General features: G+C 32.2%; 1 protein-coding gene across 2 annotated transcripts in view; it reads left to right on the top strand.

The window, feature by feature from the left end:
• The window catches only part of LOC145321760 (isovaleryl-CoA dehydrogenase, mitochondrial-like), an 85772-nt gene that overhangs the window by 46596 nt on the left and 21808 nt on the right, over positions 1–17368 (top strand). Inside the window, exons 4-10 of one of the 2 annotated variants that reach the window (XM_080163344.1) lie at positions 743–797; positions 1213–1287; positions 6648–6726; positions 10111–10194; positions 13198–13239; positions 14105–14141; positions 14615–14710. In XM_080163344.1, the coding sequence (XP_080019470.1) occupies positions 743–797; positions 1213–1287; positions 6648–6726; positions 10111–10194; positions 13198–13239; positions 14105–14141; positions 14615–14710 (468 nt within the window). The remainder of the gene's footprint in view (positions 1–742; positions 798–1212; positions 1288–6647; positions 6727–10110; positions 10195–13197; positions 13240–14104; positions 14142–14614; positions 14711–17368) is intronic. The other variant, XM_080163345.1, reaches the window with a different exon arrangement.

The following is a 17368-nucleotide window of genomic DNA, read 5'->3' as shown; positions in this document are numbered from 1 at the left end:
AGATAGATAGATAGATAGATAGATAGATAGATAGAAAGATAGATAGATAGATAGATAGATAGATAGATAGATAGATAGATAGATAGATAGATAGATAGATAGATAGATAGATAGATAGATAGATAGATAGATAGATAGATAGATAGATAGATAGATAGATAGATAGATAGATAGATAGATAGACAGATAGATAGATAGATAGATAGATAGATAGATAGATAGATAGATAGATAGATAGATAGATAGATAGATAGATAGATAGATAGATAGATAGATAGATAGATAGATAGATAGATAGATAGATAGATAGATAGATAGATAGATAGATAGATAGATAGATAGATAGATAGATAGATAGATAGATAGATAGATAGATAGATAGATAGATAGATAGATAGATAGATAGATAGATAGATAGATAGATAGATAGATAGATAGATAGATAGATAGATAGATAGATAGACAGATATTGATATAGATATGGAAAAAAAGGCAAAGTTTAGTGTTTTTTTATGCAATATTTTTAAAATAAGAAGTAAAATCTATATTGTAAATGTCTGGAGCCAAAGTCGGAGCTAGTACAATATGAATTCAACATTCCATTCTCATGGCCCTGGTGTCATATTACACTTACATTATGAATTGAAGAAAAATCGGCTCCCAAATCCCAAAAGAGTATGTTAGAGCCGGCTCCGATATTCATAATGTCATTCTTTATTAATTACACAATTTTGAATCTTAGATTAGATAAAGACAATGGATTGGATCCAGAAATTAGAAAAGATATCTGGAAAAAGGTTATTTTTATAAATAGCAAATATACATTTGAAACCAGAGGTGGATTCTTCAAAAATAATTAGGCTCGTTACTTAGCCTAATTTTTTTTAAAGAATCCACCTCAGTTCATATAAAAACAAAGATGATAGCGAAGCACAAAAAATCATGTATGTAAATACAGACAAAGTTTTTTAAAGAGTTTAAGTTCAGTAGTAATAACTTTAGAATAAAATTTATAGCAAAAATCACGAAACCGTACATGTTTTTTTTTATATTTTGTACAATGACTGACAGACCGACGGACCGAGTAAATCATAAAAAAAAACTATTTAAAATCGTTGCTAATAGCACTAATATAATTAAGTTCAAATACTAATTTGTAACTTAAGACTAACGATGTTTATATTTGATTTCATCCTTGTTAATGATTTGCAGGTTGGAGATATGGGCTTATTTGGTGTAACAGCGAGTGAAGAGTATGGGGGTAGTGGTATGACTTATTTAGACCAGGTATAGTATAATAAACATGGGACAATATATCCATATATATTATAACATATAGTGTAGAGTATGGGGGTAGTGGTATGACTTATTTAGACCAGGTATAGTATAATAAACATAGGACAATATATCCATTATATTATAACATCTAGTGTAGAGTATGGGTATAGTGGTATGACTTATTTAGACCAGGTATAGTATAATAAACATAGGACAATATATCCATTATATTATAACATATAGTGTAGAGTATGGGGGTAGTGGTATGACTTATTTAGACCAGGTATAGTATAATAAACATAGGACAATATATCCATTATATTATAACATCTAGTGTAGAGTATGGGTATAGTGGTATGACTTATTTAGACCAGGTATAGTATAATAAACATAGGACAATATATCCATTATATTATAACATCTAGTGTAGAGTATGGGTATAGTGGTATGACTTATTTAGACCAGGTATAGTATAATAAACATAGGACAATATATCCATATATATTATAACATCTAGTGTAGAGTATGGGTATAGTGGTATGACTTATTTAGACCAGGTATAGTATAATAAACATAGGACAATATATCCATATATATTATAACATCTAGTGTAGAGTATGGGGGTAGTGGTATGACTTATTTAGACCAGGTATAGTATAATAAACATAGGACTATATATCCATATAAATTATAACATATAGTGTAGAGTATGGGGGTAGTGGTATGACTTATTTAGACCAGGTATAGTATAATAAACATAGGACTATATATCCATATAAATTATAACATATAGTGTAGAGTATGGGGGTAGTGGTATGACTTATTTAGACCAGATATAGTATAATAAACATAGGACTTTATATCCATATATATTACCAGAGGTGGCGTTCTAAAATTATTCCGCTATTAGCTAGATTGAATATTAATCTTTTTCTTACATTGTCTTATCCCTGTTTAAAGTATTTAAGTATTTCCTCTTTCTTTAAAATATTTTAGGATTCTAATATTTTTTATTTCAAATTATCGTCCTGAGAGGGTTAAAATGTTTTGTTAACAACTGTTAAATTTTAGTTCAATATCTGACCACATTATGCACGTATCGCTAGTATCAAATTATTTTAAAACTAAGTTTTCTTTTATTTACTATATTATAAACTAGCGGCTTCGCCCCTAGCCTCTAGGGGCTTCGCCCTATAAAGTTATGGGAAGTCAACCCTCCTTAATAGAAATATTCAAAAAAATTATTCTTTGTTTAAACTGTTTTTAACCTATTTTTAAAACATATATCAAAAATATACTATGACACCAGTAGAATTAAACTGCAGAGCCTAAATTTGAATTAAGTCCCCAATAAAATTTTTTGAGGGGATTTAAAAATTAATTTTACTGTTGCTGTGGTCTTTTTTGATCAGAGCAAAAGGTCTTTTTTTATTTGGGTAAAATTCGTAGCTTTTAGAGTGTTTTGCTTCATATATATAGTATTCTGGTATAGAGTAAAATTAGGCCTTTTGATTTCATCTAAATTAATTCATTAAAAACTTAATTCTTTACAATATATCAATGAATTAACTTTATCGTGCTTGTTTTCCATCACTTATTTAAAACACAAAAAAATTGGCTGTAAAGGGTTAAATAGTGAAAGATGACAACAAACGTTTACACAATACAACAATTTTTTTTTGTCACATATACAAATATGATAAAATATAAGATTATTCAAACTTATTTTTTTAAATATTTTTAAAAAGCATGTATCTTTTATGTGTATAGTTTTCATTCTTTTCATTTTAATTAAATAAAAATTATTTAACTACATTGGAAATAAGTCACTTTGTGAAAACACTCTTTTTTGAATTGTAATAAACTGAAATGAAACAAGGCTTCTAATTGGTTCAGACTTCAGAATAATATGTTTTATTTTAATGTTAAATTTCTTCTATATAAATTATTGTTTTAGAAAAAAAATATTTGCATCGAACAGAGTACAGTTTTTATTATTGTATTGATATAATCTGAATCACATCAAATTGTTCTGTAAGAAACAATTTAACCCCAAACTAAAAAATGCTTTTGCTTCCATCAAAATGATCACAGCAACATATAAAATTGATTTTTAAATCCCCCAAAAAAAGTTTATTGGGAACTTAATTCAAATTTGGGCTCTGCAGTCTGATTCTACTGGTGTCATAGTATATTTTTGATATATGATAAAAAAATAGGTTAAAAACAGTTTAATTACTTTGTGGTAAAATTAAACCCAGGTTGTGCGGTTTATGCACAAAAATTTTCATTTGTACAAAAAAATTTCAATTCGTAAAAATTAAACCTAGGTTGTTCGCATACACAAAAATTAAAATTAAAAAAATTTATTTTTTTGGGGGGGGAGGGATTCATGGGGGCTTCGCCCCATGTTGCAGTGGGTTTCCCCCACCCCAATTACTGGTTTTTGTTTACAAAAATTTTTAAATACTAGCGGCTACGCCCCTAGAAGCCTCTAGGGTCACTGGTAGGAGGGGGAAAAGTCGACCTCATCCCATTTTAAATTTGAGTTTAAAAAGAGTTAAAAAAATATTTTTTGGGGGGAGGGGGGTGAAGTCACCCTCTCCAAAAAAAGTTTAAAACCTTCCCAGGACCTATAAGAAGCTTCACTCTAACGGGGAACATTATCAGTTCAGCGGTTAGCGAGATCCTTTGGGACAGACAAAAAACGCTTACTACTTTATATAATACGATTAAAAATTTTGGAAGTGGGGATTTTTTTATTTTTGGGGGGGTTGGGGTGTCCCACCCCCCAAGAAAATAGCTTAAAACCACCAGAGGACCAGTAGGTATATTCCCAGAAGGGTAGAGCCCAATTTGATCAGCAGTTACTGAGATTTTACAAAAAATGAAAAAAATTTTGGGGGGTGTTTTTTTTATTTTTGGGGGGGTTGGGGGTGTCCCATCCCCCAAGAAAATAGCCTAAAACCACCACAGGACCAGTAGGTATATTCCCTGAAGAGTAGAATCCGATCAGTTCAGTGGTTACCAAGATCTTAAGGGACAGACAGACAGACGGACAGACATCAAGCTACTTTGTATTATAGATTTAACTTTTCTGTTTTATGAATATAAATTTAATACTTCAATATAATTCAAAAGGCAACATGAAATAAAAAAAAGAATTTATTCTTCAAGCAGTAAAATAATGGGTCATATCGTTCTGGTCAATGGGAGTTTATTATGGATTATTGGAGCACTATGAGTTTTAAACATTTATTCCTTGGAAAACTTGAGCTCATATATAGACATTTATTTCCTATATAGATCCTATATAGATATGGATCTTGAAGCAATAAAGCAGGCTGTTTTGTAAATGTTAAAAATTGGAAGAATCTATTAAATAAAAGTTATCGCAAATATACTTAGTAAATAACATACAGTGTAGAGTATGGGGGTAGTGGTATGACTTATTTAGACCAGATATAGTATAATAAACATAGGACTATATATCCATATATATTATAACATATAGTGTAGAGTATAGGGGTAGTGGTATGACTTATTTAGACCAGGTATAGTATAATAAAAATAGGACTATATATCCATATAAACCCCGAACCACTTCATTATGCAATCTACATTTTCCTGGATATTTTGTCTACGGTAGACCATAAGTGTACAGCTTTACAGTACATTGTTTCTATTTGTTACAGCAACACGTATGATAAAAGAAAAAGATTCTGTTTAAAGTAAAATGCTTATATTTCAATCAAAATCTATATTTTTGTATTTTTTACCGATCCACTTCATTATGCAAATCAAAAGAAAATCAATGAGAAAACGTTTGTTTTGCCCTTTTCTCCACTTTTAAAGAATAATTCTGATAAAATAACAATTTTTTAAGGGATTTATGCATTAATTATAATAAAAAACAGTTTAAGGTAGATTTTATTGATTTTTCTAAATAAGAAATAATTGAAAAAAAGAAATTCTATCCCTATCACTTTAGAGGACAGCTGCCGACCCCCAGTCTTATGGATGAAGCTAAATACATGTAAAAAATATAAATTTGCCTGAAAAGTATACAAAAATGTTTTTTGATGTGTTAAAAAAATCCATTTTAAAATCTTGATTTTGAGGATGATGGCCTTTATCAAAAGTGCATGCCCTTGAAGAAAACTTATATATTGAACTATGGTCAAATTTTTGTAGTCATAGCAGCCTCCAGCCAAGCAATATTAAAAAAGAAAAAAATTGCAATTTCAATTACTAAAATTCATAAAGTAAATAATGTAGTTTTTAGATAATGGTTATATTTCATGTCGAGAGTCTCCAGTGGAGGCTGCTATGACTACAAAAAATGGTACATAGGTTAATAGACAAGTTGTTGTAATGGTCTTGTACTTAGATAACATTTAGCTCACCTTCACCACCAGTAAGAGCATCTTAAAGGCCATCATCCTCAAAATCAAGATTTTAAAATGGATTTTTTTAACACATCAAAAAACATTTTTGTATACTTTTCAGGGTAATTTTTATCTTTAACATGTATTTAGCTTCATCCATAAGACTGGGGGTAAGCAGCTGTCCTCTAAAGTGATAAGGATAGAATTTCTTTTTTTCAATTATTTCTTATTTAGAAAAATCATTAAAATCTACCTTAAACTGTTTTTCATTATAATTAATGCATAAATCCCTTAAAATATTGCTATTTTATTAGAATCATTTTTTAAAATTGGAGAAAAGTGCAAAACAAACGTTTTCTCATTGATTTTCTTTTGATTTGCATAATGACGTGGATCGGTAAAAAATAAAAAAATATATATTTTGATTGAAATATAAGCATTTTACTTTAAAAAGAATCTTTTTCTTTTATCATACGTGTTGCTTTAACAAATAGAAACAATGTACTGTAAAGCTGTACACTTATTGACTACCGTAGACAAAATATCCAGGAAAATGTAGATTGCATAATGAAGTGGTTCAGGGTTTATATTATAACATATAGTGTAGAGTATGGGGGTAGTGGAATGACTTATTTAGACCAGGTATAGTATAATAAACATAGGACTATATATCCATATGTATTATAACAGCTAGTGTAGAGTATGGGGGTAGTGGTATGACATATCATTTAGTTAAAACCATAACCTTGGAATTTGGTATTGGTCCATTCATACTTCCAAAATCATATGCTATGGAAAAATAGGTTCTTGAGCAATAATTTGTTGAAAACTGCTAATTTTATCTTAAACAAAATACTCAAGCCAATGAAGAAGATAAGATACCTGTTGATTATTAATTTCTGTCAATGGTAAGTGGGCTAAATAAGGAAATACTTTTGTTAATTATATAAAACATTTTTTTTATTTTTAAAATTTGTCCAGGTGTTAGTTGCTGAAGAATTCACAAGAGCCTCCCCAGCCATGGCTATGAATATTGTTGGTAAACAAGAATACATAAAGGGTGAGCAAAAAAAAATGCGTACCTTTTTAAAATTCAAATTGCGCGGCTTGTGTTAATAGTAGAAAAATGTTACGCATGCCGTTAGAACCGCTAAGAAGTCTATTTCTTGGAAATATAAGAACGATTCCTGTGCTACGCAAAGTTTAGGAGCTACATGTAAAAATGTCCCAACTGATGTAAAACTTGACTTGCGAGTAAATTTTAAAATATAACTAAAAATTAGAGAAGATATTTTGCAAAAAGAGATGCCTACATTTTTAAATTTCAAATTGCGCGGCTTGTGGTAATAGTAGAAAAATGTTACGCATACCGTTAGAACCGTTATGAACTGTATTTTTTGGAAATATAAGAAAGGTTCCTGTGCTACAAATAATCTTGGAGCCAGAAGGTAAAATGTCCAAAAATTTACTCGCAAGTCAAGTTTTAAGTCAGTTGGGACATTTTAACACGTAGCTCCTAAACTATGCGTAGCACAGGAATCGTTTTTATATTTCCTAAAAATAGACTTCTTAGCGGTTCTAACGGTATGTGTAGTATTTTTCTACTATTAACACAAGCCGCGCAATTTGAATTTTAAAAAGGTACGCATTTTTTTTTGCTCACCCTTTACGATCATAACACGGAAAGAATAAATGAACACGAATGACAACATCTATTAAAGCGAATCTCTGAAACTGTATGACAGACGAACATTAAATTTTGTAGAGTTTCAGAATTGAATATCTAAAATATGAATTTATAAGTTTTGACAAAATTTATACGTAAATTTGTTGCAAAACTTCTTAACCCATTAGTGCCGAGCGCCACTTTTATGGGCCGATCGAGCTGAAAGTTTCAGGGAAGCTTTATAATGGTCAAAACGGAATTCGTATTTTTTTGTTTTGCTCTAGTGGCGTGCACAGGAAAGTTGCAAAAAAAAACGGTTCGGCTCGGCCATAAATACCAACCAGGCATTATTACCCGTTTTTGGTGCTTTCCCCCGGCGTTAAAACCCGGTTTTCCTGTAAAAACCCGGTTATTTTGACCAAAAATCGAAAGATGTAATTTTTGAACGCCAAAAGTGAGATGAACACTTTTTAGAACTTTGATACGATCCGTAATTGAAAACTACACAACCTCATGTAATCTATAGAGCTACAAGTATAATACGAAGCGATTTATTTCAAATTTAGTGTTTAGCCGGCGATTTCGGGTAAAAAAATACCTGTATTGTTGTTGTTGTCAAAAAAGATCTATTAGTGAAACCGGGTAATAAAAATTTCAGACTCCAAATGGAAATGCCGAACCGGGCTTATATAGGGCGTAAAAAAACGATAAAAAAATCATATAAAAAATAATAATTTAAATAAAACGAATTCACAAATAGATGTACTTGTCAATAAACTTTAGATTTAACGAAAAAAATCAGCGACTTTACTATAAAAACAAAAAAGTTAGATGGGGTATTTTGAATTTTCATGATTTTCAAACTTTGTTGATCTATACCGGCAAACGGAAGTAAGCAAAACTACCTGCTCCAGGGGGAAATGAAAGCCAGGGTAGTAGAGGGGGGATTCATACTGAGAATGATGCAATTATGAAGCCGAAAACCGTTTTTTTTTACATTTTCTGGAACCGGGTTTTAAAACCCGGTTCGGCACTAATGGCTTAAATACAGAATTCTGTTTAAGGGCATACTGACATTTTTAGAACTTGATTATAGAGATGCTTCGCTCCAAATATTGTACCTTATTGTTATAGGTATCAGTAATCCAAAAATCAGATCAATTGGATGATTTTATCACATAAAAAATTGTTGTTAAAAAAGTTAAAAAATCAACATGTTTAAAATGGACGTAAGGCCATTCTGGAAACGATTATAGAGTTGCTGTGCTTTCTAAATTATACCGAACTTCTACAGGAATTAACATGCAAAGTTTGAAATCGATAGGACAATTCTAACATGCCTTAATTGATGAAAAAAGCTATCCGTTACGGACGGACGGACTGACCGAACCTTATTATAGAAAAGCTTCGCTTTTAAAAACAATCATAAAATTAGTAATAATAATTATAAACCATCAGGGATATATAGGATAAGACAATGGCTGATAAATTGATGGACAGCCGAATTGATGTTACACAAAATTACTTCCTCTTTAGATTACACTTAGTGGTTAAAACGTTTAGACAATTATGTTAATGATTCAACCAATCAAAATTCAATAAAATACCTAAAGTTGTTAGCCTAACGAATAAGAAAGCTTTTTTGTATAACATGTTGTCAAATACACTAAAGTAACAGGATGTTTGAACCGAAGGATCTCGCTAACCGCTAAACCGATCGGGTACTCCTTAACAGGGTAGCTTCTCATAGGTCCCGGGAAGGTTTATAACTATTTTGGGTGAGGGTACCGCCACCCTCTCAAGATAAATCACAAAAAGTCTATTTTTTTACGCAGAGAGATTTTATCGCAACATAGATAGGTGTCGTAGAGACTTGAACAAAAAAAACATTTAAAGTGCCACTAGAGGCCTCTATGGGCGTAGCCGCTAGTGTTTTATAATAAAGAATTATGAACCAGGAGAGAAAGGGGATGTAAGGATGTTTTATGTACTAGTCCCAAAAGTTTTATAGTAATAATTTCGGATCTACTGCAGTTCACGGTAAAATATTGCTGGTAAGCAAAATTTCCAAAAATCTATGAATTTTAAAGGCTGCTAGCTGTCAAACGGCTGAACGTACAGATCATGCCCGCACACTGTTTTAAGCGGCATAAGAAGGCCTAAAAATAATCTGGAATAGCCATAAATCAATAATGCATAATTATCTCGCAGTGCAGAGAAATGCGCGAAAAAGACCTATTTTACGCGTTTTTTCTTCAGTGAAGCTTTCCCTGTGCATAATTGGATCTTGGCCAATTCAGATTATTGGTAGGCCTTCTTATGCCGCTTAAAATGGTGTGCGGGTATGATCTGTACGTTCAGCCGTTTGGCAGCTAGCAGCCTTTAAAATTCATTTTCTCTTATGATTTTTATTTTCATAAAATGTACTTCTTTTTACATTATTAATTAAAAGCGATGCATTTCGACAAACTTAACCTACTTTATATTTTTATCTAAGGCCATTGAATTTTTTTCTATTTATTCGGTCTTAAATTGGACTACAGAAATTAAACTAAATGTTGATTTCCCTGAGGCTTACACGCGGCTGCCACGACCTGCCTTTTTGTAAAGGCGGCTCAATAGGTCAAAACGATTAACTCCGTCCCTCTCATGCTGTTGGTCCAATGTTTGATGCCAAATAACCCCACAAGCATGCTTCAAAACAAAAGATACTTTAATATTGTTATTTTGTTCTGCCATCAATTTATTTTTGAGATGTGTAATATATAACTATTTTAGCTCAATCCACTTTGGTAATAAACCAGATAATGCTGAACGGTACTGAAGACCAAAAACGAGAATATATTCCAAAATTGTGTAGAGGTAACTTATCCTTATAATAAAGTAACAGGATGTCTGTTTGTCTGTATCGAAGGATCTTGCTAACCGCTGAACCGATCAGGTTCTCCTTTACAGAGTAGTTTCTTATAGTTCCTGGGAAGGTGTATAACTATTTTTGGGGAGGGTACCACCACCCTCCCAAGAGAAATCGCCCTTAGAAAAAAAAATTCAATTTGATTTTCTGACTGAAATTATAGATGAGGGGGGCACCCCAACCCTCCCCCCTAAAAAAAATTTTTTTTAACTCTTTTCAAATATAAAATAATAAATTGGGTTATCAAATTTACCTACCCCCTTCCTTAAGTAGCATATATAAACAAGGATGACAACATCCCTAAAAGGATCAAACTTGAATAAGCAGATTATAAATGTATTAGTCTCCAGGGGCGTCCAAGCTTTTTATTTTGGGGTGGGGGAAATTTTTTTAAGGGGGGGTAAAATGGCCCCCAAAATTTTTACTCCGGGGGTAAAATTTGCTTGGGGGGGGTAATTACCCCCCCTGAAATCTGTTGGTAGGGGTAAAATTTGTTAACCCCCCCCAAAATTTACCCCCGGGGTAAAACTTTTGGGGGGGGTAATTTAAATTTGATCAAAAATTTAGTATTAAAAATGTGCGCGAAGCGCGCAAAAATTTTTTTTGTTAGAGATTTTCTATTTTGGGGGGGGGTATTTACCCCCCCAAAATTGTTTGGGGGGGGTAAATACCCCCTCCTAAATGGTTGGGAGTGCCTACGGCACCCCCAGGGTAGGGGTAAATTTTTAATGGGGGGGGGGGGGTAATCGCCCCATTACCCCCCCCCCCTTGGACGCCTATGTTAGTCTCTGAACAATATTGTGAGTAAATTTGTTGCAAAACTACTTAAATGCAGATTACTGTTTCATGTTTACATGCTTACATTTTTTAGGACTTGATAATAGAGATGCTTCGCTTAGAATATTGTACTTTTTTGTCCTTGGAATTATTGTTCTAAAATTAGATGCATAGGATTATCTGATTATGTCATACAAAAATTTCATGAAAAAGTATAAAATTGACGTACGGAACTTCTGGTAAAAATTATAGAGCTGCTATGCCATCTAAATCGTAATAATTTTTTTCATAAATCATATGCAAAGTGTGAAATCAGTTACGCAATTCCAACATGCAATTTGTAATAGGTAGATAAATTTTTTTAAAATTTGATATATCCAGAAAATGTAATATTTGATTAATAACAAATAAGATTTTTGACTATACCTATAATACAAAATAGAATGATGTCTGTCTATCTGTACCTGTCTGACGCTAACCGCTGAACCGATATGGTTCTCCTTTACAGTAAAGCTTCTTATAGGTCCAAGGACTATTATTAAGTATTTGAGGAACGGTACCTCAACCTAAAGATAAATCGCTTAAAGAAAAAGATAATATCTTCATCTTAGCCGTTTATGAAATATTATGTAGTCTGGTCTAAAAGAGAAAGTAAGACTCAAAATTAGGAAAAAAGTTTAGTGTGTGTATTAGTGTATTTTAAAACTAAATTAGGTATTAAAAAAGATTTAGCCTATTTCTCTTAAATACAATTTAAATTTGATACTGAAATTGAAGAGGCCGGTAAAAATAGGGATATTCAAAAAAGGTGAAAAAGTAACTTTAAAAATATAATTTTTCAATAAGATGGATTGACCAACTAACAAATAATTTCACCGAAACTCTGTCAACGAAAAAAAAATTACCTTTTAATATATTTTATGTGCAGTTCTTTCAAAAATAATTTATCAATCTATTATCCCTGAATCAAACTGTGCGTAAATTGCAAAAAATAGATATCAGTTCATTCATTATAACTTTTTATTAGCGAAGCTACTCTGTAATTCAGGTTGTCTGTCTGTCAGTCAGTCCGTCATGGGGGAAATGTGATTTTCTCGGCTGCTATTCAAGATAGACATATAAAATATTTAGTGAAGATTCCTACGACATAAATGCATTTAAAGGATGTGCAAAAAAATGCGGACATTTTTAAAATTAAAATTGCGCGGCTTGTGTAAATAGTAGAAAAATGTTACGCATACCGTTAGAACCGCTATGAACTGTTTTTTTTTTTGGAAATATAAGAACGGTTCCTGTGCTACAAATAATTTAGGAGCTAGGTGGTAAAATGTCTCAAAATTTACTCACAAATCGAGTTTTAATTCAGTTGGGACATTTTAACACGTAGCTCCTAAACTAAACGTAGCACAGGAATCGTTTTTATATTTCCTAAAGATAGACTTCTTAGAGGTTCTAACGGTATGCGCAGTATTTTTTTACTATTAACACAAGCCGCGCAATTTCAATTTTAAAAATGTCCGCATTTTTTTGCACACCCTTACATATATTGTTTTGTCTGTCGGTCATGCTTCAAAAAATTTTCTTCGTGATTTTCTTTGAGGTTTCTTTCATCTTGCATATTATCTCCTTTTCTCATTGTTATGAGAACTAAACATCTGTTCTACAGCTCACTTTGTATGTTTTTCCATTCCATGAATTTTTGTGTTTCGCTACTTATGAATGTTGGCATCCTTATTTTTATCCTAAATAAAAATGTACGTAAATTGCAAAAAAAAGAAAATCGAGTTCCAACCCCATTCATTATTACTAGCGGCTACACATCTAGATGCCTTAATTGATATTTGTGGGAAGAGGGGGGGGGGGGGGAGTCAACGCTCCATTTAGAGTGCTTAAAAAAAGAAGAAAAAAACATAGAAAGGAGATTTTTTATAGGGACGATTTTCTTTTATTGGTGAATGTACCCTCCCGTAGAATAGTTAAAAACTAAGAAGAAGCTTTGCTGTAAAGGAAAACCAATACGGTTAAACGGTTAGAGGGATCTTTCAGTGCAAACATTTTTAAACATACAGACAAACACATAGATAGTTATCCTTTTACCTTTATAGAAAGATAACTTTTCTTTTGATGAAATTACTAAAAAATTTAAAATCCTAAAATATTTTTTTATTTTTTAGGGGAAATTTGTGGAGCACTTGCCATGTCAGAAACAACATCAGGTATTTAAAAATTATTCATGAAATCGTGTTATAAACAGCTTTCCGCGGATAAAAATGTAAAATTATAAAATTAAAACCAGTTTTGTTAACCTTGAGATGCCAAAGACACGGGCTAAAATCTGGTTATAATATTATATTTGTACATTTTTATATTCGTAGAAAACTGGATAATATACGATAAGATACACGATTTATCAGTGTGGCTGAGAACCGGTTCTTATCCACCAAATTTTAATCGGTTTCGAAGCCATACTAGAAAATTGATTCTGTCAGCTTAGGATCTCGTTAACCGCTGTAACGTTATGGTTCTCTTAAGAAAAGTTAAGGTGTAACAACCAAGGAGGGGGGAAATTGGGCTGTTTATTAGACCAGTCTACCAAGTTTTATAAGAACGTTTTCTTCTTCGTTAGCTCAACAACTTTGGATATTGAATGGTTGGTTCATTAAGTTGAGTGTCTAAACGTTTCAACCACTAATTGTAATATGCAGAAGAGAATATTTTGTATATAATCATTGGGAATGTCTATTAATTATCTGCCATTGTCTTATCCATGTCTGATGCCCTGATTTAAACTACCCCAAAGTATTTATAAAGGTACCTGGAAAATTCAAATAATTCAGACCAGAGCTGGATCTTTTAATCATTTTAGTGGTGAGCCAGATCGGGGTGAGCCGAATTTCCGCCAATAACAGCGCGGCATTTCATAAAATGCTGTGCTCTCATTGGTGGAAAGTTGGCTCACCCCGATCTGGCTCACCACTAAAATTATTTAAAGATCCAGCTCAGTTATTCTGAAACCTTTACCAAATTAAAACAAAAAAACCTACTACATATCACAGGAGAATCATTATCATTTTATCTTAGGATCAGATGTTGTAAGTATGAATCTTACAGCAGTGGAGTAAGTACATATTTTTTATATTTATACTAGCACAGCTACTCTATAACTAACACTATAAAGTCTGTCTTTCAATTAATCCTATAAGCCTATGATGCATATTCATACAGATACATCCAAGAAAAACTCTGGCTACTTTATGAAAATTTGTATTCGATAAGTTCAACTTGCATATTTTTTTTTTTTTTGTTGTATCTCCAATAAAATTTCTTAAACAGTTATAGTTCCAAAATTTCAGGTAAACACCTAAATGTCAAAGGAAGCCATTACTAAAAGAAACAGTCTATTTGTTTTTTGAAGTCTTAACCACTAAGGCGAAGGGCTAGAAAAATTGTGGTCAATTAAAATGTACACTGGCCTGCCATTGGTAATATAGTCTGTGTATTTTACCATCATTAATATTGTAAGTCGTCAATTTTTATAGGCACTTTAGAGAGCTTCAAAATTGTTAAAAATTCCAACATTTTACTTTTCAGGGACGGAGATTCGTACATTCTGAACGGACACAAATTCTGGATAACCAATGGACCCGATGCGGATATCATTGTTGTCTATGCTAAAACTGACAAAAGGAATTTATTTTACCTGGATTTTTTTTGTAGTTAAAGCAGGGATCTAAATGGATAAGACAATGGCCGGTAAATTGATGTACATTCCCAATGATGATACACAAAATTATTCTTTTTGTAGATTACAATCAGTGGTGGAAACGTTTGGAAAATTCAAAACTCAATAAAATTTCCCAAAGTTGTTAATTAGCCAATGGATGAGGAAACGTTATTATAAGACTTTGGGGAATAGTTAATAATAGCATATTATCCCCTCCCTCCCTGAGTTTTTAACCATTATACGATTTTTTTCTTTTTCAAGGAAGTTTTCTTGATTGGGGGAAGGTGAGAGGGGGATTGGGTTTAAAATAATGCCACGGTCGTAGCGGTCATGCGTCATATTGGAAGGGTGACGCAAATTTCATATCTCAGTTTTCGCCGTTTGATTTACTATTTTTCTCTATAAGATAAAAGCGATGCTTGCTAGATTATCTAATTCGCTATAATATAAAGATATATTTTTCTCAAATCTGAAATTTGCGTCACCCTTTCAATCTGAAAGTGGGGAAGAGAATAAGGGATGGGTTATCATAATGTTTTATCTTCTCGACTTTAAGTTAAACTCTATCGAGAGGGATGATAATAACTAATTAACCCATCCCTCTTTTAAAAATAACCTTTACTCCGAAAGCTTTGAAATTAGAATAAGTTTTGTTTGATGTCTCTCCTCTCATATTCTAAGGTTAATTTATGGCATTTTTATTCTTTTTTTTATGTCTTTACTGTTGAATCAATGGAGCCTTTTGTAGATTTGAAAGGAAATATTGTTTATCTGGATAATGAATGTAGAAAGTCTAGATAGTAAATCCTGTAATTAGACCAATGAAAAAACAGTGTAGCACCAGTACAATCACACATTTTAAAAAAGATATTGCATTATTTTTTTTTTATTTATCCATACTATAAGTAAACTATAAATGATAAAAGTTCTTAGGATAAAGCTTTGTTTTGGAAAATTCTATTATAAAAAATTTCAAGTTGAATCAAGGTAATTGATTGTCAATCTAGAATAACAAATCTATTGTTTAGACAGTTTTCATTAGTTTTCTTAATAACATTTCCGCGAATATTTCTTTCATAATTTATTTATTTGTTTGTTGATTAGATCTTAGTTAGATCAATAGACCACGTCATCTGTTTGGTAGCAGGGATCTAAAGGGATAAGATAATGGCCGATAAATTAATGTGCATCCCCAATGATGACAGACAAAATTCCCTTTTCTGTAGATTATAAATATTGGTTAAAACGTTTGTACACGCAACTTAATGAATCTACAATAAAAATTCATGAAAAAGACCCCAAAGTTGCAGAGCCAATGAAAAAGAAAACGTTATTAAAACTTTGGGGACTAGTGTAATAAACAGCCCATTATCTCCTTCCTTCCAGAATAAAACATCTAGTCTATAACTAACTTTGTCCGTCTGTTCGTCTTTTGAGCTGTAGGGAAGACGGAAATTTCTTGGGGAGTAATGCCACTTTCTTGGCTGCTTTTTGATATATTTGTCTCAAATTGCATTTGAAAATTCCCATGACCAATAAACAATAACATCCATAGACGTCCAATGGGGGGGGGGGTAATTACCCCCCCCCCCTCAAATGAATTAAGGGGTGCCCTAGGCACCCCCAAAATTTTGGATTTTCAATTTTTACCCCCCCCCCAAATAAAAAAAATGTCTCTATGAAATAAAGATTACCCCCCCTAAAATTTTTATTTTCAAAATTTTACCCCCCCCCCCCCCCAAATAAAAAAGCTTGGACGCCTCTGATACCATCTACTCGTTTTTTAACTTTGTTCGCCTGTCTGTCCATTATTATTTGTGTGAAAGATGTATAATTTTCTTAGCTGCTAATTAAGATAAATGTGTCAATTTTCTTGGGAACAATCTAAAAAATCATTTAACTAACTTGGTCCGCCTGTCTGTTTGACTTATTGTTTAACATCTATAAGCTTCGCTACTTATTGATATTGTTATCCTGATTTTACCCAAAACAGGATTTCATTATTCTTTCACCCCTCTCTCTCTCTCTCTCTCTCTCTCTCTCTCTCTCTCTCTCTCTCTCTTTCTCTCTCTCTCTCTCTCTCTCTCTCTCTCTCTCTCTCTCTCTTTCACACCCACTCTCTCTCTCTCTCTCTCTCCCACACACACTCTCTCTCTCTCTCTCTCTCTCTCTCTCTCTCTCTCTCTCTCTCTCTCTCTTTCACACCCACTCTCTCTCTCTCTCTCTCTCCCACACACACTCTCTCTCTCTCGTACTTTTCTATTATTCCAAACGTTAACTGACGTTTGTTTATTCTCTGTTAAACTTAGAAGCTTAGTGTTGACATACAATTTAGATATTTAAATTGACTTTATGTCAGCATAAGTATGTAAATATTATGTACGTAATTATACTGTCGATATATTTTTTCAGTCATTTTGTCTCAATAACTACTGAACCGATTGGATTTTCTATTTTAAGTAGGCTTCATATAGGTCCTGTGGTGGTTTTAAGCGGGGCTATAGCACTTACACATCCAGCAAATTTACAGTTGATGTATTTTTGGCAAAATGTTTTCTTCCTTTTTCTCATGCCATAAATACATCCAACACTGGCAAAAATACATCCAATATTTTAATACA

This window comes from Acartia tonsa, chromosome 6, assembly GCF_053477335.1.
Source record: "Acartia tonsa isolate MP-2025a chromosome 6, ASM5347733v1, whole genome shotgun sequence".
NCBI lineage: Eukaryota > Metazoa > Arthropoda > Copepoda > Calanoida > Acartiidae > Acartia > Acartia tonsa.
Note: the sequence above shows the minus strand (reverse complement) of the source record. Positions and strands in the feature narration are given on the sequence as shown.